Genomic DNA, 21,690 nt, shown 5'->3' on the forward strand with positions numbered 1-21,690 from the left:
AACCGCGCCCTTATGCCACAGGTCTCCCACTTTGCTGATACCAATCGTGTCCCATTGGTCAAACCCCTTCGTAGTCCAGAGGCTCCCCAGGCGATCGGAGGCAAACAAAGGAGTAGCACATGTCAGTCGCTCACCCCAGCCCGTGGCCGCCGTGGCGGCCCTCCAGGTCCGCACAGCAATCTTAGTAGGACCCGTAAGGGTCCGGCCAGCCGAGCGGGAGTACAGCGCCCTGTTATAGTCCCCGCCGGGAAGCAGGAACTTGTCCATCTCATACGCCGGGTTCAGGCCAGGCGCATACGTGGCATGGTTGATGGCCGAAAGCTGCGCGGCCCAATAATACCTGCGAATGTCGGGAAGCGCGATGCCCCCGTCATACCAGGGGAGAGTAAGCTTAGCAAGAGCAATACGCGCCCGCCCGTCCCACACCAGTCTCCTCTGCAGGCTCTCTACCTCCCGAAAGTAGGCCACTGGGATGACGTCGAAGGAATTCTGGAGTGCATAGAGGAACCTGGGAAGGGACATCATTTTGAACAGCGCGGCCCGACCCAGCGGGGACAGGGGCAGCCTGCACCACCGGGCCGTATCCTCTCGCAATCGCCGAAGCGGACGCAGGAGATTCAGCTCATAGCGAGCCACCGGGTCCAGCGAAACGTATATCCCCAGGTACTTAAAGCCGCTCAGTGATACCTGGATCGGAAGCCGAGGCGGTAGGAGTGGAGGACCACCGGAGATCGGATAGACGCAGGATTTAGACCAATTAATCGTGAGACCCGAATTATTCCCAAAGGAAGTCAGAACGTCAAAGAGGACGTTGAGCGACTGCCGCGGTGAGGTGAGATATAGGAGAATATCGTCCGCATACAGCGAAACCCGATCTTCAAAGCCCGGGGCCCACCGGATCCCTCGAAGCGAGGGCTCCCAGCGGAGCCAAGCCGCGAGTGGCTCCAGGGCGAGAGCGAAGAGCAAAGGGGACAACGGGCATCCCTGCCTCGTGCCCCTGCCGAGGGCAAAGGGCCGAGAGACCCGCCCGTTCACCACCACCTGAGCCATGGGTCCCGTGTACAGAAGCTTCACCCAGCCAATAAATCCTTCCCCAAAGCCAAATTTAGCCAAGACAGCCCAGAGGAATGGCCACTCGATGGTGTCAAAAGCCATCGTGGCATCCAAAGAAACCAGCACGGCCGGTTCGGAGAGGAGCTCCGCCCTGGCAAGGGCGCCATGAAGACGCCGCAAGTTAAGAGCTGTGTTACGATGCGGGATGAATCCGCATTGGTCCGGATGAATCAGATCGCACACGACGCTCAACAGACGATTGGCAAGGACTTTCGCCAGGATCTTAGGCTCCGCATTTAGCAGTGAAATAGGCCGGTAAGAAGTACAGCGATCTCGCGGCTTGTCCTCCTTGGGGATAACGACTATCGTGGCCAAACGCTGATCGGCCGGGAGGGAACCCGCCGCCAGAGACTCACGGAACATGCGACTGAGGAAGGGCGCAAGCTTGTCAGGGCGCAATTTATATAGCTCAATGGGCAGACCGTTGGGACCCATAGCCTTGCCCGAGCGAAGGGAGCGGATCGCAGTCGCTATTTCATCCACCGACAAGGGGGCGTCCAGCCGCTCACGGTCCTCAACGGACAGGCAGGGCAAGGCGATATCCCTCAGTAGAAGGCGAGAGTCGTCCTCATCCCTGTCAGTCACTGGGGAGTACACAGCCCGGAGGTGGTCGGCAAAACATTCCACAATCTCGTCAGGCTCCGTCACACACACACCATCCGCAGCACGCACCTCCGGGACCACACGATTCACTCTCTCCTTCCTGTCCAGCCACGCGATCAACTTTCCCGCCTTGTCCCCGGCATCGTACAGTCGACCCTGCTGCTCCCTATACATAGTTTTGGCCGCGTCAGTGACCAGGGACCTATATTCAAACTGTTTCAGGCTGAGGGCATGGAGCCCGTCCGGAGTAACATTCGCCTCCAAGGCCGACTCCAGCCCCAAGATGTCAGTCTCCAGCCTCACCACTGCCTCACTCTTGACCCTCTTAGCCACCACTATCTGGGAAAGGGCGTGTCCGCGGATCACGGTTTTAAAGGCTTCCCACAGGGACATTGCAGAAGACACCGACCCCTCGTTATCCAGGAAGTATTGGTCCATAGCCTTAACCAGGCTGTCACGAGTCGTAGGGTCTCGCAGGTACCATGGGTTAATGGGAGCGATCCGCCCTGCAGACCGCGGCCCGGTGTCAAAAACAAGCCACAGCGGAGAATGGTCGGAGATACCCCGCGCCAGGTGCCTGACCTCTCGAATCCGACCAGTCTGCGCCGCGGGCATAAGGAAGTAGTCTAACCTAGAGAGACTCCCATGCGCCCCCGAGTGAAAGGTGAATTGACATTGGGTCGGATGCATTAATCTCCAACTATCCACCAAGCCGAAGGTCTCCAGCATCCCACCCAGCCATGCCTGGGCAGCGGGGAGGGTCCTTGGTGGGTGACGATCCAGTTCACCCGAAACCACAGAATTAAAGTCCCCGCCCATGAGCAGGAGGCTGTCCGGAAGGTCAAGCAGCATTCGACCCAAGTCAGTGAAGGTGGAGTTCTGGAGGCCCGGGGGGACGTAAACTGAAACCAGGGCAAGGGGCTGCCCCTCCCACCTCCCAATCAAACACACATAGCGCCCTCTGTCATCCGAGACTATCTTAGTGATCTCCACCGGAAGTGAGGTTCGCAGCAGAATGCCCACCCCCCTGGAACCAGTTGTGAAACCAGAATGGGCCACGAGGCGGTATCCCCCCCTGTTCATTGCATGACAAACATTGCCAACCAGATGCGTCTCCTGGAGAAACACCACATCAGGAGTCAAACGACGCAAATATTGCAGTACTACACCCCGCTTGATACGGTCCCCCAACCCATTGACGTTCCATGACATAAGCCTCAACCCGTCCCCCCCCATCCCCCCCAATAGATCAAGGGTCCCCCAGCCTGCAGCACAGTTCCCAAATGTGGACAAAAATCAGTACCTCGCCCTGTAAACAAAAACACACAGCAAAACAAACCCACCTCCCCCCCAACCCCACCCCAGGACCAACTCCCCCCACCCTGCACCCCTGCGGGCCAAAAAACCCCCCCAACTTGCAGTGTGCCTGTCGCCCCACTAACCCCATTCTACGAAAAGAACCCAGAGGAGGTAAGGGACCCGTCCCCGCCCGCCCCCCTCACTGGTCCTGGTAAAACACAATATGCAAATGAAATAAGACCCGACTGTACAGTGCAAAAAGGCAAAATCAAGGACCAAAAGTCATTCTAAAGGGGACCCATCACCTGCGGTGCCCGCAGAGGGTCCGGGACGGCCACCTCCGTCCGGCAGAGAGTCCAGCCAGTCACTTGCAGCCACAGGAGAGTCAAAAAAGGCTGTCCGATCCCCATGTTCCACTCGGAGTTTTGCAGGGTAGAGCATCGAATACTTTAGGCCCAGCTCACGGAGACGACGCTTCACCCCTTGGAATCCCATCCGTTGTTTCTGGACCAGTTGCGTGAAGTCCGGGTAAAAATTGATGGTCGAGTTCTCATGACGAACCGGGCCGTGGGTCCGTGAGGCCTGTAGAATAGCGTCGCGGTCCCTGTAGTAGAACAGTTTGGCCACGATAGGCCTCGGGGGGGCCCCCGGCCGTGGCCGACCGCCCGGAACTCGATGGGCCCGCTCCACGGCAAAGAACTTACTTAGGCCAGCCGAGGACAACTGTTTCAGGATAAGTTCCTCGACCACGAGGTCAACCGGGCGGCCGTCAGAGGACTCCGGTACACCTATGACGCGGATGTTGTTGCGTCGGGCCCGTCCCTCGAAGTCCTCAAGCCGCCGGGCCATATGGTCGTTGACCACCCTGATGTCTCCAAGCGCGGCCCGCAGATCCGACACCTCCGCACCGAGGGTGGAGGTCCGTGCGTCGAGAGCCTGGACCTTCTCGTTAGTTTTGGAGAGGTCGGCCCGGATCAGGGTGACATCGATCGCGACAGTGTCAATCTTACGGGCCAGGGCCTCATATTGCGTCGCGATGGTTTCCCTGATGCCATCAATGGTGCCCATAATGTCCTGCAAGGATAGTTCCGTAGTGGCGGTCGCGCCTCCTTCCGCAGTATCCGAGGGGAGGCCAGCAGCGCCAGAGGGCCCCCTGCCCTGGGTGTAGCGGTCCATGTTATTGCTCTGGACTGCCCCCCCGCGGAGGGAAGCCTTGGTCTTGCGGCCCTCGGGACCCCCTTTGCCCCCCATGTGAACACGGTCACCCGAGGGGACCTCCAATCAAGAGGTGTAAGGCACCAGCAAGAAGACCACAAAATGTCGGTATAGGGGGTCCGAGGCGATAGGCGCTCTAGTGGCAGATGAAAGAAAACCTCATGCAGAGGCCCAGGAAGCACCTCTCCACCCCGAGCGCACCTCCCTGCCGGTCTCCTGAAGTGCAAAACCGAAACCGAAAGTGGTGGATCGGCAGCTGGCACCGCGCTGAAGCCGCTGTTGTTCAATTGCAGCCCGGTCCCTCGGGTCACCTTCACCCCGGTCACCTCCGTCGGGTGGGTCCCAAAAGTTCCGACGACGACAACTCAGGATTCCCAGGTCCGATTTGAGTTTTGAAAAGAGATATACGCTCAGCTGGTCTTTATCTCCCAGATTCCATAAGCCACGTCAGGATATTCTCAGGATAAATTCCGAGGAGCAGAGAGGGTCCGGGGAGCCCTGTGCTCACGCGACCATCTTGGATGCGCGCTAGGCTCCTCCTCCTCAAAGATTTTCTTAATGCCATGAGCTACATGGATTCTTTCGGCACCTTTCAATCAAAGATAGTTTCTCTGGGCAAAGGGGTCTCCCAAAGCTCCTCCTTGAGCCCCTCTTTTTAATCTACATGGCGCCCCTTGCCCAGACAGTTACGTTCTGTGGTTTTGAAATACTTTCCTATGCAGATGACACCTGGTCATCTCCTCTGGGAAGGACATAGAAAATGTCAAACACAGATTCATCATTTGCACGAAGAAAATTGCTACATGGATGAACCTCAACCGTCTTCAGTTAAATGGAGTCAAAACAGAAATCCTTCTGTTTGGAAAAGCTCAGCTAAACTGGTCGGATGAACGGTGGCCGACTGAGCTAGGCCCTGTGCCCTCTCCTAGTAGAACAGCGAGAAATCTAGGTGTCCTTCTTGAAGAAAACCTATCCATGAAGGATCAGGTTATATCCACTCCTGGTACCCGTTTTGGAACTATGCGCCGTCTTAGGAGAGTATTTCCCTGGCTTCCGTTGAGACTGAGAATTTTTACTCCGGCATTAATAATTAGTCACTTGGACTATGGAAATGCCTTATTACTATTGTGAAATGAATCCCTCCTTGCCGAAATGCAGGTCGTTCAGAAAACTGCCGTCGGCCTAGTTAACAAGCTGCCCCCAAGCGCGTCGTCGGCTCCTTAGTTTAGCTTCCAATCAGGAAAAGGTCTTTGCCTGACCCATAAATCCAAAGGCCCGGTATACCTACAGGAGAAACTCGCCTGCTACTGTCCTGGCAGAAACCTAAGATCTTAAAACAAATTGCTGCTATGTCCCTGCCGTATCCATACGTCAAGCTACGGCGGCAGATCCATTTCTTACCTTCCCCTCTACCACTGGAATAGGCCACCCTTATACATTCCCTCAGGCACTGACTTCACAAGTTTTAAAAACATCGTAGAACTTCGCTGTTCTGACTTGCCGCTCCGAACGGACTCTGCTTCAGCGGCGAGAGACCCCTGCAGGGGTTAGTCGCTGCGCTATATGAAATGCCCATTCACATAACATCGCTCCTCATGATTCCAGTGGGTCACATTGACGCAGGTATTTCTCTTCCCTTCCTGCCCCGGGTTACACTATGGTTATTATTAAACCTGCATCGATCTCTGGGTTAGTTCTTGGCAGCGTCCTTGGCAGGTAAATGATTTCCTATGCCGCCTCCCGGGTTAATCATTCTGTGTTGTTTTTACACCTGTGCTCTCTTAACACGTTGGTTTTGAATGCAGCCTCTGAAACCCAGTATGTTTGTTATCACACTGCCTCCACCCATCACAGAGATCGAATCCTACGCAGGTTTCTGGGCTTCGTAGCGTAAGCGCGACACTGACCGGACATTAATTTCATGAAGAAGTAAAGTGACCAGACTTGGCCGTGCTTGCTTGCACCATGATAGTAGCAAAAGCTCCCCAGTCCTACTCAAACACGTGCTAGCCCTCCAACCAAAAGATGGGGGTCAAAGAGGAGTCCTGAAGAAGCACTTATGATTCCTGATTGCTCATGAAGGCCAGAGTTGGCCATGGAGTCACTGCCCCCAATCCAGCACCTTTACACAACAAACGTATGAGAAGCCCAGACCATAGCACTAGTGCTGGTCTGTAGCAACACGCCGACTGAACAGCTGCACCTTACACTACCAACCCATCTCAGATAGGTGGGTAACCTTGAATCTAGGATGTAACCATTGTCCAGATACAGTGAGATCTGAGATTTGTGCCTGAGAACACGTCAGATATGGAGCAATGGTTCAACCACTAGCAAGAATCAATGGCCACTTCCACTTTAAGGGCTCACGTCAGCACTTAAACACCCCTGTTCTAGGAAGAGTTTCAGGAATATGGTCTGTCTCAGAAATCTGTCATAGGAGGAGTGCCTCACAGTAACAACTAAGCCTCAGGATGGAATCAAACTACATCAGTTTCAGGAAAGGCCTGAAAACGCAGCTCATTTTCACCAAACTCCACTTCCTCGGGGGTAGTGCGTGCTGAATGTCTGGTTAAGATCCCCCGTTCACTAACTGAACTGGGACACCCCATTTCTTTCAAATCACACAGAGTGTAGCTCCAAAGTGCTCAGAAGTAACCAAATGGAGACAAATAGCAGCCTATACACCTCTGAATATTGTAAAAACTGGATAAAAGGGATAAATGTTAACAAGCATTGGCATAGCCAATAGGTCTCGCCTTTGGGACCTTATAAGTATTTAGTTATGCAGCACAATATCCTTGGTGCAACAACATTAACTGTTGCATGGCTAAACACTTATAAGGTCCTAAAGGCGAGACCTATTGGCTATGCCAATGCTTGTTTGGGATGTTAGGGGGCCTTTTTTACAATTGATTTCCCTGGTATTACTAGAAATATTGCCTTCAACAAGCACAAATGCATGCAGTGTCCAATATCTTGCAGAACACCTATACAGTGTGTCGTTATAAGTTAAAAACTCGCCCGATTTGGAAATGTGGCCACTGTTTTTTGGTTATCTGATTCGCTAATGGAGTCCTATTTCATTTTCGTATTTAGCCCGGTTTTCTTTCCCAACTTTGACTGTTTTCAGTGACATCCAAGGGTATATGGATCCCATTTTTCTAGCGTGTTTGACGAAAACTTATATTATTTTACACTGATTCTGAGGTATCTCACATTTGAACGAGCAGCAAAACTACGTTTCAAGGACAAGAAAGTCAAGTAAAGGGTTCAAACAGAAGAACAGAGCCGTCTCTCCGGAAACAGTTATTATATGGGCATGCACCCAAGGACAGTACATTAGTTCCATAGGCCCTTTAACTCTTATTCCCAAATATTGGTCTCTTCTTTCAAAAACAAACTATATTGTTGAAACTTGCAAGCATAAAGTAGTCTATCGCAGAATTTCATTGGTTTTGCCTCATGTATTTGCGAATCCAGCAAGCATGTCTATATTTTGGGAAAAAATATGCCCCAGAAGAACGCAGCATTGTTTTGTGATGTAACTACAATACCGCTTTTCACAGTGAGCCTTCGAATACGCGCGAGGTAGAGTTGTTTTGCCTTCAGCATTTAATGTTTCCGCAGGGGGCATTCATAGCAGTTTAAAATGCCTGCTTCAAAGCCATCTTCTGTGCGTCATCACAAAACAATGCTTCGCCTTAAAACAGGTGTGAAACAGTTATGAACCTTCGAATTTATAGTGATCTCCTTAAATCTTTCAGTTTCCGTTGTACCAGGTAAAAACGACAATCAAGAAAGGCGCAATAGGCATCTAACCGTTTCCACATTCTGTGGGGAGTTCTGCCGAGTAAAGTACACATTTCCTGATGAAATATACAGCGCCCACAAAGGGGAGCTTTGTTACAGGACCACCTCCCACCAAGGTTCGTTTGGCATCAGACACAAAAGAGCACATGTTGGCAGGGGCTGGGATTTGAAAGAAGCTGCACGGCGCATTCACCGTGGGCTCCCCCGCTTGAGATCCAACAGACCCGGTGGACTCGGACAGAGAAGACCTCGGGCTGACAAATGTAACTTGTACGCAGGGAGTCAGAGAGGTGGGACTCGGTGCACTGAGTTACACGTAAGGAGAATTTGCATGTTGGACATTCGAGGTAAAGTGACGCAACATTTGATTATATCGAAAAACCTGCTATTGAAGTAGTGAACCGTAGTGCTGCAGGCTACCCATAACAGTGGGATGTAAATGATATTTCATTAACGATGTAACTCTCTCTGTGTCGTTCACAAAATATCCTGAGTACATTTCTGCTTTTGTATTACATGGTTAAAAGTTGTCGCGCTGAGAAATAAAACATTCTTGTTGGTATTTGGAGAATCTATTTTTTTTTTTAAATGTTTATGCACGACAACACAATACCCCTCGCGCTGAAGGGAAGTCCCCAGCGAGGCAGCGACCTCAGACAAAGGGCAAGATGCATGTCTCTCGGTGTCCCTGTCAAGTGGCTGGTGAGTGGATGAAATGCCGCCTCCCGCTGTTTAAACCTGTGCGTCACGTGCCTCACCAGAGGACAGTCGGTCGGCATCAGGTGCAGCAAGTGACTAATTCTCGCCTTCTGCTGGAACTAGCATAAGCATTCATGCAAAATAAATTAAAATATGCATACATTTATTTAAATGTGCTTTAAAAGTACTTACATCGGTTTCCGTGGAAAATATTCATACATTTAAATGACATATTCGCCCTCAAAGCAACAACAAAACATTTTTAGACAACTTTTACCGATTGTGTCTTGAATGTTCTCTGTATCTTCAATGGGCCTGGTCAATTTTGAGGATAAAAAGTGCCCCGAAGTCATCTCAACGCCTTTATGTTCCTTTACCATGCTTCTACCTCTGTGCAATGTGCAGCGTGAAGTTTTTGAAGCACACGGTCTGTATCGAAAACTTCATTTTTTATCTTAATACAAACGTATCACACTTTTATGCCGTGACAGCTTTTGTGTTTACTATGCGAGACACTGTTTTGAATTATCGCGCACGCGTCTGGGCACGATAAATCTAAACAGATGGTGCCTGTGCGGGTAACCACAAGCAATAGGCCGTGGGCGGAGCAAAGGAAGGACATGCACCCGCATTTGCCCAATTGGGTGCTGTCTTTCTTAGAAAGACGCACGCAAAGGCCAATAGCCTCTGACCAAAAACAAACCACACGCATGAGCGTGTGGTCAGATTTTGAAGCCCCCTTACAAAAAGTCTCACAGAGCAGCGCATGTGCGCTGGCTCAGGCGAGAACTAAAAACTGCAAAGAAACATTTGCACTCTCAAGCCCTTTCATTGTTCCTGCTAATATTCCACTTCTAAGAACTTCAGTTATAGGAATATTCCACTTCAAGAGCTCTCACGGAAAAATCCACTTCTGAGAGATCCTTTTTATAGGAATGTTTTATTTGTAAAATCTCCTGTTTCGTGAACAACCTACTTCCCTGCTCTCCTATTACTGGGCAACTCTACTGTACTTACGATGAAGAACTATTGCGCTTTTAAGGGCATTTGCTCCATGTATAGTCCACTTCTGGGAGATCTATCATAAGAGATCCTCATTATAGGAAAATTCTGTTTGCAAGAGACCCTGTTCTATAAGCAATCAATTACTAAAGAAAAACTCTACTTATGACGGAGAGGTATTGCACTTCTAGGAGCATTTGTTCTATGTATATATCACTTCTGAGAGATGTTTAATGACTATTTCGCTACTGAGAGGTCAGTTTTATGAGGATCTTTTCATTTTACAAATAGTCTACTCGTATGAGGTCTAATTATAGTAAAACCCTTCTTCCAAGAGTTGTCCTTAAGGGACAACTCTACTTTTTAGAGCTTCCTATAAAGAAACATATCTTCTAGGGGCTTCCCCACTTCTGAGCGATCTATTTAATGATAATCTTCCACTTTCTCAAGCTTCCCTTGAAAGACTAGTTGAATTCTGGGAAGTCTTTTTATAGAAACCTTCTACCTGTCAGAGCTCTCGTAACAGAAAAACTCCACTTGTAAGAGTCCCTCATCAGAGGACAATTCTTCTACTTGTCAGAGATTCTGTTTTAAATATTTCTAACATCTTTTATTACAGTAAAACTCTGCTCCAAAGAACTCTTATTACAGGAAATGTGAGAATTGGTCATTCAGGCAAATTCTTGAAATCCCCCTTTGGATGTTTTTATCACAGGAATATTTAACCTGTCAGAGTTCTTACTTAAGTAATAGTCAATGTTTAAGAATTCCTACTATAGAGCTAATAGTTTCTAATAATAGTCCAAATTCCTAAAGTTCCTAATTTAGGAAGATTCACCTTTTAAGATTTTAAGTTACGGGAACATGTCTGTTCTAAAATTGTGAGTTAAATGATCACGCTCTGGTTCTACAGGTGTCCTTGAGGAAAACAGATGAAAGAGAATTCTTACCTTGCACAGTGGTCTCACCATCCGTCCCAGCCAACGCTGCTGTGCCTTTATCCACCTGTCAAGAGGTACAAGGGGTTAAACATCCACCTCACCTCAGTAATCGCATTACTTAGTAAAACCTTTGAGGCTGATTTAGCGAAGGGCAGTAACAGAAGATCTACCAAAAAATAGAAAGTCCTCCATTCACACCTCCGGCTGCTCAAGACACCCAACCGGTACATGGTAGATGTCTTGTTGTCAGAGACAAGCTCCAGAATTCCCCTTCTCGCCCAACAGGGATTTAGCTATGAAGAGTTCAAATACTTAATGGTGGAGACAGGACTCTTCGGGTGAACTGATTGGAGGGAAAGACAGATATTTCACAAGGGAAGTTCCCTTCGAAGTCAATGACAATAAACCATTTTAGGAGGGTGTCAGAGTCATGAAAAGAGGATGAACATATTCAAGTCATGACAGGTATTTGGCTTGTTAGGTGGTGAATGTGATTAAAAGGAGGGTGTCAGCCATTAAATAAGGGTGCGTTGATGTATGTGCATGAGTTAAGAGTCCTAATTGCTGTGGATAGTTACAGAAGTGTCCATGAGGAACAGTGTGCAAGAACTTGTGGGTGAAACCACTTTCCTTCTTGTTGATTGAAAGAGGGGTCACTGAAGGAAGCATACCTTAATGCCCACAACGATCCCCTTTTCTTTGATGACTTCTGGAAACAGCTTGCCGTTGCTGGATTTCTGGTACATGGTCTCGTGGAAGAGGATGACCCCTCCAATGCTTTGACTGATGGACGGGTCAACGGAGAAAAGAAGATCGCGGAAGTAGCGCCGATTCTCCTCTGTGTTCTCCACGTTGATCTTCTTCAGTCTGCTTCCCATGGTGCCTAGAAGACAGGCCGCAGATTACTGCATGTATGTACTAAGCATCATGCTTACACGGCCAGTGGACTCCAGCCCCAGAGGGGAATGCGCTCTGAACCTGAATTCATGTCCCCCAGTCTTTTCACAAGTGAGCACAACCCATCAAGCAGTGGCCCACCAGCGGCACACAACTGTTCCCTGAAGGAGCGCCCCTCGCTCTAAGGTGAGGTTGATCATCAGAGTCCATAATCACCCCTTCTATTGTCTCCCACACTGTATGTGTCTGAATCCACAGCCCAAAAAGGGCCACCGAGCCTGATGAAGAAGGAAAATCTGTCTCGATGCTCCATAACTTCAGGATTCCCCCCTCACACATGCCTCAGGAGACAACCTACTCTCACACCACCATGGAGAGCACGCACCTACCACACACATACCCTTCCCAGTTCAATGCATGAGGCTGTCCTCCTCCCACCCACTCACCAAGCCTCGGTTACCCACCCACAGACCTTGTCCGCTCTTACTGTACAGACGGGTCTGATCACTCACAGACCTTGTCTGCTCTTACTGTACAGACGGGTCTGATCACTCACAGGTATTGGTTGCTAACAGCTGACCCAGACTGCCACTCACCCACAGACCTTTGTCTAATCCAGCAGACCCGCATCGACATGCCCAAAGAGCCGCTCAGTCATGCTCTGCTCTCGGACAGACACTGACTACTAACTCGCACATCCTACCCACCCATCGGCTGACTCTGGTCACTGACAGACTCTACACACTCAAAGGCCCTATCCACCCACTGACCTCCCGCACCTCAGACTCTACACACTCAAAGGCCCGATCCACCCACTGACCTCCCGCACCTCAGACTCTACACACTCAAAGGCCCTATCCACCCACTGACTTCCCGCACCTCAGACTCTACACACTCTGCCTCGTTACCCCTGAACTCTGCCTATTCACCCACAGACTGATCGAGTTTCTCGTAGAATCCATTTTTTCACACACAGACTGTTCCTCTCACGCACAGGCTCCATCTGTTTGTTCTCTTGCAGGTTCCATCGACTCCCACAGACTGACCCTCACCTACAGGAGTCATCTACCCCCAGAGACTGGCCCTCACCTACAGGTGCCATCTACTCCCACAGACTGACCCTCACCTACAGGTGCCATCTACTCACAAAGACTGACCCTTGCCTACAGGAGCCATCTACCCCCACAGACTGACCCTCACCTACAGGAGCCATCTACTCCAACAGACTGACCCTCACCTACAGGTGCCATCTACCTCCAGAGATTGACCCTCACCTACAGGTGCCATCTACTCCCAAAGACTGACCCTCACCTACAGGTGCTATCTATCCCCAGAGACTTACCCTCACCTACATGAGCCATTTACTCCCACAGAATGACCCTCACCTACAGGTGCCATCTACTTCCACAGAATGACCCTCACCTACAGGAGCCATCTACTCCCACAGACTGACCCTCACCTACAGGTGCCATCCACTCCCACAGACTGACCCTCACCTACAGGTGCCATCTACTCCCACAGACTGACCCTCGCCTATAGGAGCCATCTACTCCCACAGACTAAACCTCACCTACAGGTGCCACCAACTCCCACACTGACCCTCACCTACAGGAGCCATCTACTCCCAAAGACTGACCCTCACCTACAGGTGCCATCAGCTCCCAGAGACTGACCCTCACCTACAGGTGCCATCTACTTCCACAGAATGACCCTCACCTACAGGAGCCATCTACTCCCACAGACTGACCCTCACCTACAGGTGCCATCCACTCCCACAGACTGACCCTCACCTAGAGGTGCCATCTACTCCCACAGACTGACCCTCGCCTACAGGAGCCATCTACTCCCACAGACTAACCCTCACCTACAGGTGCCACCAACTCCCACACTGACCCTCACCTACAGGAGCCATCTACTCCCAAAGACTGACCCTCACCTACAGGTGCCATCAGCTCCCAGAGACTGATCCTCACCTACAGGTGCCATCTACTCCCAACGACTGACCCTCACCTACAGGTGCCATCTATTCCCAGAGACTGACCCTCACCTACAGGTGCCATCTACTCCAAGAGACTGACCCTCACCTACAGTTGCCATCTACTCCCAGAGACTGAGCCTTACCTACAGGAGCCATCTACCCCCAGAGACTGACCCTCACCTACAGGTGCCATCTACTCCCAGAGACTGACCCCCACCTACAGGTGCCATCTACTCCCAGACTGACCCTCACCTACAGGTGCCATCTACTCCCGCTGACTGACCCTCACCTACAGGTGCCATCTACTTCCACAGACGGATCCTCACCTACAGGTGCCATCTACTCACCTACAGGTGCCATCTACTCCCACGGACTGACCCTCGCCTAAAGGTGCCATCTACTCCCACAGACTGACCCTCACCTACAGGTGCCATCTACTCCCAAAGATTGACCCTCACCTACAGTTGCCATCTACTCCCAAAGACTGACCCTCACCTACAGGTGTCATCTGCTCCCAGAGACTGACCCTCACCTACAGGTGCCATCTACTCCCAATGACTGACCCTCACCTACAGGTGCCATCTACTAGCAGAGACTGACCCTCACCTACAGGTGCCATCTAATCCCACGGACTGACCCTCACCTACAGGTGCCATCTACCCCCAGAGACTGACCCTCACCTACAGGTGCCATCTACTCCCAGAGACTGCCCTCACCTACAGGAGCTATCTACCCCCAGAGACTGACCCTCACCTACAGGTGCCATCTACTCCCAGAGACTGACACCCACCTACAGGTGCCATTTACTCTCAGAGACGGACCCTCACCTACAGGTGCCATCTACTCCCACAGACTGACCCTGACCTACAGGTGCCATCTACTCCCAGAGACGGACCCTCACCTACAGGTACCATCTACTCCCAGAGACTGACCCTCACCTACAGGTGCCATTTACTCCCAGAGACGGACCCTCACCTACAGGTGCCATCTACTCCCACAGACTGACCCTGACCTACAGGTGCCATCTACTCCCAGAGACGGACCCTCACCTACAGGTGCCATCTACTCCCAGAGACTGACCCTCACCTACAGGTGCCATCTACTCCCACAGACTGACCCTCACCTACAGGTGCCATCTACTCCCAGAGACTGACCCTCACCTACAGGTGTCATCTACTCCCACAGACTGACCCTCACCTACAGGTGCCATCTACCCCCTGAGACTGACCCTCACCTAGAGGTGCCATCTACTCCCACAGACTAACCCTCACCTACAGGTGCCATCTACTCCCAGAGACTGACCCTCACCTACAGGAGCTATCTACCCCCAGAGACTGACCCTCACCTACAGGTGCTATCTACTCCCAGAGACTGACACCCACCTACAGGTGCCATCTACTCCCAGAGATTAACCCTCACCTACAGGTGCCATCTACTCCCACAGACTGACCCTGACCTACAGGTGCCATCTACTCCCACAGACTGACCCCGACCTACAGGGGCCATCTACTCCCAGAGACGGACCCTCACCTACAGGTGCCATCTACTCCCAGAGACTGACCCTCACCTACAGGTGCCATCTACTCCCACAGACTGACCCTCACCTACAGGTGCCATCTTCTCCCAGAGACTGACCCTCACCTACAGGTGCCATCTACTCCCACAGACTGACCCTCACCTACAGGTGCCATCTACCCCGAGACTGACCCTCACCTAGAGGTGCCATCTACTCCCACAGACTAACCCTCACCTACAGGTGCCATCTACTCCCAGAGACTGACCCTCACCTATAAGTGCCATCTACTCCTCACAGTCGCTAGCTCTTCTCACAGACTCAGTTTCTTCCCTCGCAGACTATACCTACCATCCCAAAGACTTAGACACGAGCTACTTGTCTCCCTTTGTTCTCTCACAGACCGCATCTATTCTCCTACAGACCCAGTCTACTCTCCCACAAACTCAATCGACTCTCCCACTGTCTCCATCTGCTCTTCTACATATGCTATCTGTTCTTCCACACGCGACCTTTTCCTGCGCAGGCTCCATCTCTTCCTGCATGGACTCCATCTCTTCCCGCACAAACACATGTCTATGCACACAGACTCCATTGCTCCCTGCACAGCCTCACACAAACTCCATCTCTTCCCACAAAGACACATTTCTTTGTACACAGACCCCATAACTTGCCCCACAGACTCCATCACATCCTACACAGACTTGCACAGATTCCATCTCTTCCCACACACATGTCTATGCACACAGATTCAATTGCTCCCTGCACAACCTCACACAGACTCCATTTATTTCTGCATAGACAGATGTCTTTGCACACAGATAGCATAACTTTCCCCACAGACTCCATCACATCGTGCACAGACTGACATAGACGTCATCTCTTCACGCATAGACAGATTTCTTTGCACACAGACGCCATAGCTTGCCCCAAAGACTCCATTGCTTCCTGCAAAGACTCACAGACTCAATCTCTTCCTACACAGGCAGATGTCTTTGAACACTGACGCAATAACTTTCCTCACAGACTCCATCGCTTCCTGCACAGACAGAATTCATTGAACAAAGACGCCATAGTTTGCCCCACAGACTCCATCGCTTCCTGCACACTCACACAGACTCCATCTCTTCCCACATAGACAGATTTCTTTTCACACAGACACCATAGCTTACCCCACAGATTTCAGCGCTTCCTGCACATACTGGCACAGGTTCCATCTCTTCCCACACAGGCAGATGTCTTTGCACACAGACGCAATAACTTGCCCTACAGACTCCAGTGCTTCCTGTACAGACTCACTCAGACTCCATCCCTTCCTGCACACGCTCCATCTGTTTCCTCAATTTCTTTTGCACAGTCTCCATCTCTTCTCACTCAGACTCCATCTCTTCTTGCGTACTCCATCTTTTCCCACACAGACTCGTCCACATACTCTCTCCCCAAGAGGTGGTCTACTCACCTACAGACTCATCGGCTGCCAAGATCCCCTTCCCAGCAGCCACGATGCGCCGGGCATTGTCTGAGAGTTCCTTCTTCCTCTCCACGGTGAGGGCTGGAAACTGGTGAGTCATGATGGCACGCCTAAGAAGGAAGGCAAAGACCAGTTGTTATTAACTTGCATCACGGTTACCTGCATGCCCACATAGCCCATGACGAAAATATGGTGCTAGAAATGGGGCCTCTAGTTGGCAGAGGTATGCACCCTCTCAATGTGGAGACCACCACTCCAGTATGAGTAAGTCAGATACACACCCTAAATTAACCTGTGCTCACCCTTTGGCAGCTTGGCACAGAGCAGGCGGACTAAATTTAAGAGGCAAAGTGTAAAGTATTTATGCAACACTTATTACAGTAAAACTGTGAAAACTCCACACAAAAATAATTCACACCAGGTTACAAAAATGTAGCTTCATTTAATGCACAAAACTAGACCAAAAAGACAAAAGGTCCAATAATTAGAACCAGAGTTATGAATTTTTAAAGAATAACTTGAAATATATAGCTTAAAGTCACAAAGCGCTAAACGAGGCTATCTGGTTGCGCTGGACCGGGACAAATCTGAAAAGTCAAGCCAACCGCGATGTAGCAGGGATAGGACACAGGAGCCACGCAGGCCCTGCTGAAACAGTACCTTCACAGAGTACAAGCGTCGATGTCAAGGAACCGAGTAGGTGATGCGTTGTTTTTGATTCAAAGGATTGTAGCTGGTGTGTCTGTTCTGAATCCCGTAGTCGGGGTGGGGTCCCTTAGACTTCGTTGCGGTCCCGGCGAAGAAGGCAATGCAGCATCGTCGAGCCACGCTGTCGGCACTGTGGAGTTCTCGAAGAGGCACTTTGTCGGCGGTTCTGACCGGCGCAAAGTTGAGACTGCATGGATTTTGATGCTGCAGCACAGGAAAACCCATGTCGAAGGGTCCAGGACTGGGTTGACACCACTTGGCAGGGTAGAACTCACAGATGGTAGAGTCCTTGTGCTGGTAGAGTCCTTGTGCTGGTTGGAGAGCTGCAGGCAGTCTTTGATGTCCCTGAGACTGCAGAAGTGGAGTTAAGCAGACAAACCCCTTGGAATCACACTTGGTTAGAGTGGTGTAGGTCCAGTCCTTCTCACCCAGGCAGATAGGGAAGAAGGCAGGGCAGCATCGTAGAAAAGCAGTTCTTCCAGAGCAGCAGTCCCACAGAGAAGCCGTCCTTCAGCAGCACAGCAATACTTCTTCCTGGAATAGTATCCACTGGTCCAGAAGTATATTGATTTGGTGGGGTCAGTAGTCCAGTTCTTTTACCCAGTGGGTCCATAGGTACCAAATATGACTGTTCCACTCCTTCTCAATCAGGAATTACACCTAATAAATGTATTAAGGAATCCCCAATGTTAACCTATGAGAGGGGTATGACTCACAGTAGTGAAAAACACATTTGGGATTTTTTCACTACCAGAACATGTAAAATTAAAAACTACTTACACAGCACCCTGCACTAGGGCCTACCTTATGGGTGACTAATATGCAATAAAAGGGGTTTAAGGCTTGACAAGGGGTTTTAAATTCCAGGGCAACATGGCAGTCAAACTGCACATACAGGCTCTGCAGTGGCAGGCCTGAGACATGTTTAAAGGGCTACTTAAGTGGGTGGCACAATCAGTGGTGCAGGCCCACTAATAGCATTTAATTTACAGGCCTTGGGCAAATATAATTCACTTTACTAGGGTCATAAGTAAATTAAATATGCCAATTGTAGATACACCATTGTTACCATGTTTTAGGGGAGTGAGCACATGCCCTTTAGTGCTGGTTAGCAGTGGTAACATACCCAGAGTCTTAAGGCCAACAAAAACAGATCCGCAAAAAGTGAGGCAAAACAGGCAAAACGTTTGGGGGGGAAGACCACACTTAGGCTGACAGGTCTAACACATGTCCCGCCAGCTGATAGTGGGGAGAGCTACCAAACCTCCTGGGAGATCTCATCACTAAGGTGGAAGAGCTTGTGGGAACCATCAGCATTGGTGTGGTCTGCCTCAGGTCTGTGTTCCAAATAAAGTCCATTCCCTGTAGGGAGATGGACCACCTCAACAATTTTGGATTCTCACCCCTCATTTGCATTAGCCACCTTAGGGACCTGTCCTCCCTAAGGTGTGTGTGAATCCAGAAGTGGGTACCAACCAGGTATGGCCTCAATGTCTTCACTGCAAAGGCTTCCCGCTCAACAGCACTCCACCTCTGTTCCCGGGGCAGTAACCTCCTGGAGATGAAAGCTACAGGTTTGCCCAGGCTCTCCTCATTAAGTTGTGACAGTACTGCCCCTACGCCATGCTCTGAGGGATCAGTTTTTTGTTTTTGTTTTTTGTGTGGTCATTTTTATTGAAACAAAAGTACACAACATGGGCACAGTGTAATAAAAGAAGGAATAAGCAGTACCATTCGATACAATACAAAATGGAAAAGATGGTGGCTAGGCAGGGGAAGGCACAGGAATATAGAACATATCACATTAGAGTTCGTAGGGCTACCTGTCCCAGCACGGGGTGTCCCCCCCCGGATAGCAATTGTGGAGGAGCCCGCGGGTCGTGGCTCCTCCCCAATTGCTGGATGGTCTGAATGTCCCACTGCTGGGGGTGATCTGGGGCGGTGGAGGGCGCAACCCCTGTTGTAAAATGGAGTGGTCAGCTGACCCTTCCTGCTTGGTTTGTTATTTATTTATTGACGGTGGAGCGGCGTGGTGGCGGTGCGGGGAGCCTTGCAGTGTGTAGCCGAGGAGGACCATGGTCCGCAGGCGGGGAGGGAAGTGTGAGGCCCCTAGAGGGCTACGCGGGGTGGTGGGGTTTTTGGCGGCGGTAACCCACGTAGAGTGGGCCCGCATACCTATGTGTCCAGGGGATGGGCAGGAGGAGGGGAATGAGTAGGGGTGGGCAGTGTGGGGAGGGAAGAGGAAAGAAAGGGGATGATGGACTAGGAGGGGAAGAAGCAGGGTAAAAAAAGGGTGGGTGCCAAATATGGGCGGACATGGTTGGGGTTAAGGGTAGGGAGTGGGAGGGGTGGGCCGTGTTGGATAGGGGGCATGGGTGGAGGTGGGGGGCAACAAACCTGCAGTATGTGGTGTTATGGCTGGGGTGACTGTACGTGAGGCCTCCTAAGGAGACGCCAGGAGTTGTCTGTACAGCTCACAAGAACGCGAGTCGCAGCACTCCGGATGGGGAACAGGGGAGAGGGTAGCTGTGACATCTCTCACCTCAAGTTGGTGGTAGGGCTTCCCCAGTCGGCTAACCAACTCGACCGGCTGCACACCTGCTTATCTCAGATCTTTACGTGGATGTGCAGCTCAGCACTCAAACTTAACGGTTCGAAAACCGAATTGATGATGCTGGGGAATTCCCCTCCCTCCCTCTCACCGAGCAGCTGGCCCAGCTGCCTGGGAGTGGCACCCACCCCCAAACAGGAGATTAAGAGCTTGGGGGTGTGGCTGGAGCAGGACCTCTCTTTTAGGACACACGCTAAAATAACAGCAGGCGTGTGCTTTGGTCTGCTCCGGGCTGCCAGGAAGATCTTACCTCTTCTCCCGATGGCTTCGAGGAGGCTGCTAATCCAGGGACTCATCATCTCACGGTTGGATTTCAGCAACGCGCTGTTTCTGGGGGCCCCAGAAACAACCCTAAACAAACTGCAGCAAGTACAAAATGCTGCTGCTAGGCTCCTGACGGATCTTCCCAGGCGTCAATCTGCCCGCCCGGCGCTTAAGGCGCTTCACTGGCTTCCTATCAGAGAGAGGGTGAATTTTAAAGCTGTCTGCATGGCCCACAAAATCCTGCAGGGTAAAGGGCCACCCATCCTACGGGAGATGGTTCAACCCTACAAGGCCCCTCGTACATTGCGCTCGGATCACCAACATCTGCTGCAAGTCGCGAGAGTGAGGAAGGCCAGGACTGGCGGCAGAAGATTTTCCATAAACGTTGCAACTCTGTGGAACTCCCTTCCGTTATTTCTTCGCTCTGAAACGAGTACTTTACGTTTCCGAAAACTTTTAAAGACCTACCTGTTCCCTGCTTAATGCCGCTGTCTTGTGTTATGGTGCCTTTTTTTCTGGAGAGCGCGGGGATGCCCAAGGGTAACCAGGCGCGATACAAAACTCAGTAATAATAATAATAATAATAAGTGGCGTCCCACAGGAAGGGGGCCCACGTCTGCGTAAACACCAATGTTTGGTCCTGCAAACTGCAAATGACGTGCTCATGCAACACTTCCTGGATCATTGTCACTGTCCAATCATCCTACGAGGGGGGTGCGGGTGACCTCCACTGGAGGATACAAATCTTGCCCATGGCCAGAGCCATGTGAAGGAGGCAGCGTTGTGGACGGGAGAGGTCAGGGGTATCTCCAGAGAATGACGGGTGGAGTGAGGGGGAGTTGTAGTGGCATGGACGCTCCCAAGGTGTCCCCGACATGTAACCAGAAGGACTAGACCAAGGAGCAGTCACAAAGGACATGGGTGATCCTAATAGGTGTCTGGGCACCTCCAGCAGTATGTGTGGGGGAGGAGACCAGCCCTGTCCAGTTTTGTCAGGGTCCACTGCCGCATGGAATGTTCAAAGAGAAAGAATTTCAACCGGGCTTCCCCGAGTACTTCAGGCATCACTTTGAACTATGAACTCCTTGGAAAAGTCAGAGGCCCTGACCTCAGGGGCTGTGCACATGGCTTGTTCCAGGGAGTCAAATGCTTTCTGGTATGCCTCTGTCCAGTTGGCAGTTCAGGCTGGACTGTGCTCATGAGGCACAGGGTCAACACTATTTTGCATATAGCTGGGTTTGAACTGGGGTGGCGAAGTGAGCTACAGAATGATGATGGATTCAACCAAGCTCTATGACTGGGGGTGAGTGTCTGAAAAGTTTCAGCGCTCCGCCCATCGTCTCCCTGTGTTTGCTTTGTTCGCTCTATGTTGGCAGGTTATGCCCAGACGTGAGTCCCTTGCTCACTTTGCCAGTGGATTCATGCTAGCCTGGCTGATTAAGGGTATTACCCAGAAACCGGTCCCAGGATGCTTTTTTTCAGTTCAGGGAAGACCTGACTTCGCAGTTCGGGCTGGACTTTTCCCATAAGGCACAGGGTCAAGACTGATTTGCATATAGCTGG

The 21,690-nt window shown here is 51.0% G+C and overlaps 1 protein-coding gene across 1 annotated transcript in view; it reads right to left on the minus strand.

The window, feature by feature from the left end:
- Nucleotides 1-21,690, minus strand: part of ALDOB (aldolase, fructose-bisphosphate B) — a 53,734-nt gene that overhangs the window by 12,929 nt on the left and 19,115 nt on the right. The window contains exons 2-4 of the mRNA XM_085651684.1: nt 16,533-16,654; nt 11,357-11,568; nt 10,695-10,749 (exon numbers count right to left, since the gene is read on the minus strand). Coding sequence (XP_085507810.1) covers nt 10,695-10,749; nt 11,357-11,568; nt 16,533-16,644 — 379 coding nt within the window. The 5' untranslated portion in view covers nt 16,645-16,654. The remainder of the gene's footprint in view (nt 1-10,694; nt 10,750-11,356; nt 11,569-16,532; nt 16,655-21,690) is intronic.

The sequence above is a fragment of the Triturus cristatus genome, chromosome 4_1 (assembly GCF_964204655.1).
Source record: "Triturus cristatus chromosome 4_1, aTriCri1.1, whole genome shotgun sequence".
NCBI lineage: Eukaryota > Metazoa > Chordata > Amphibia > Caudata > Salamandridae > Triturus > Triturus cristatus.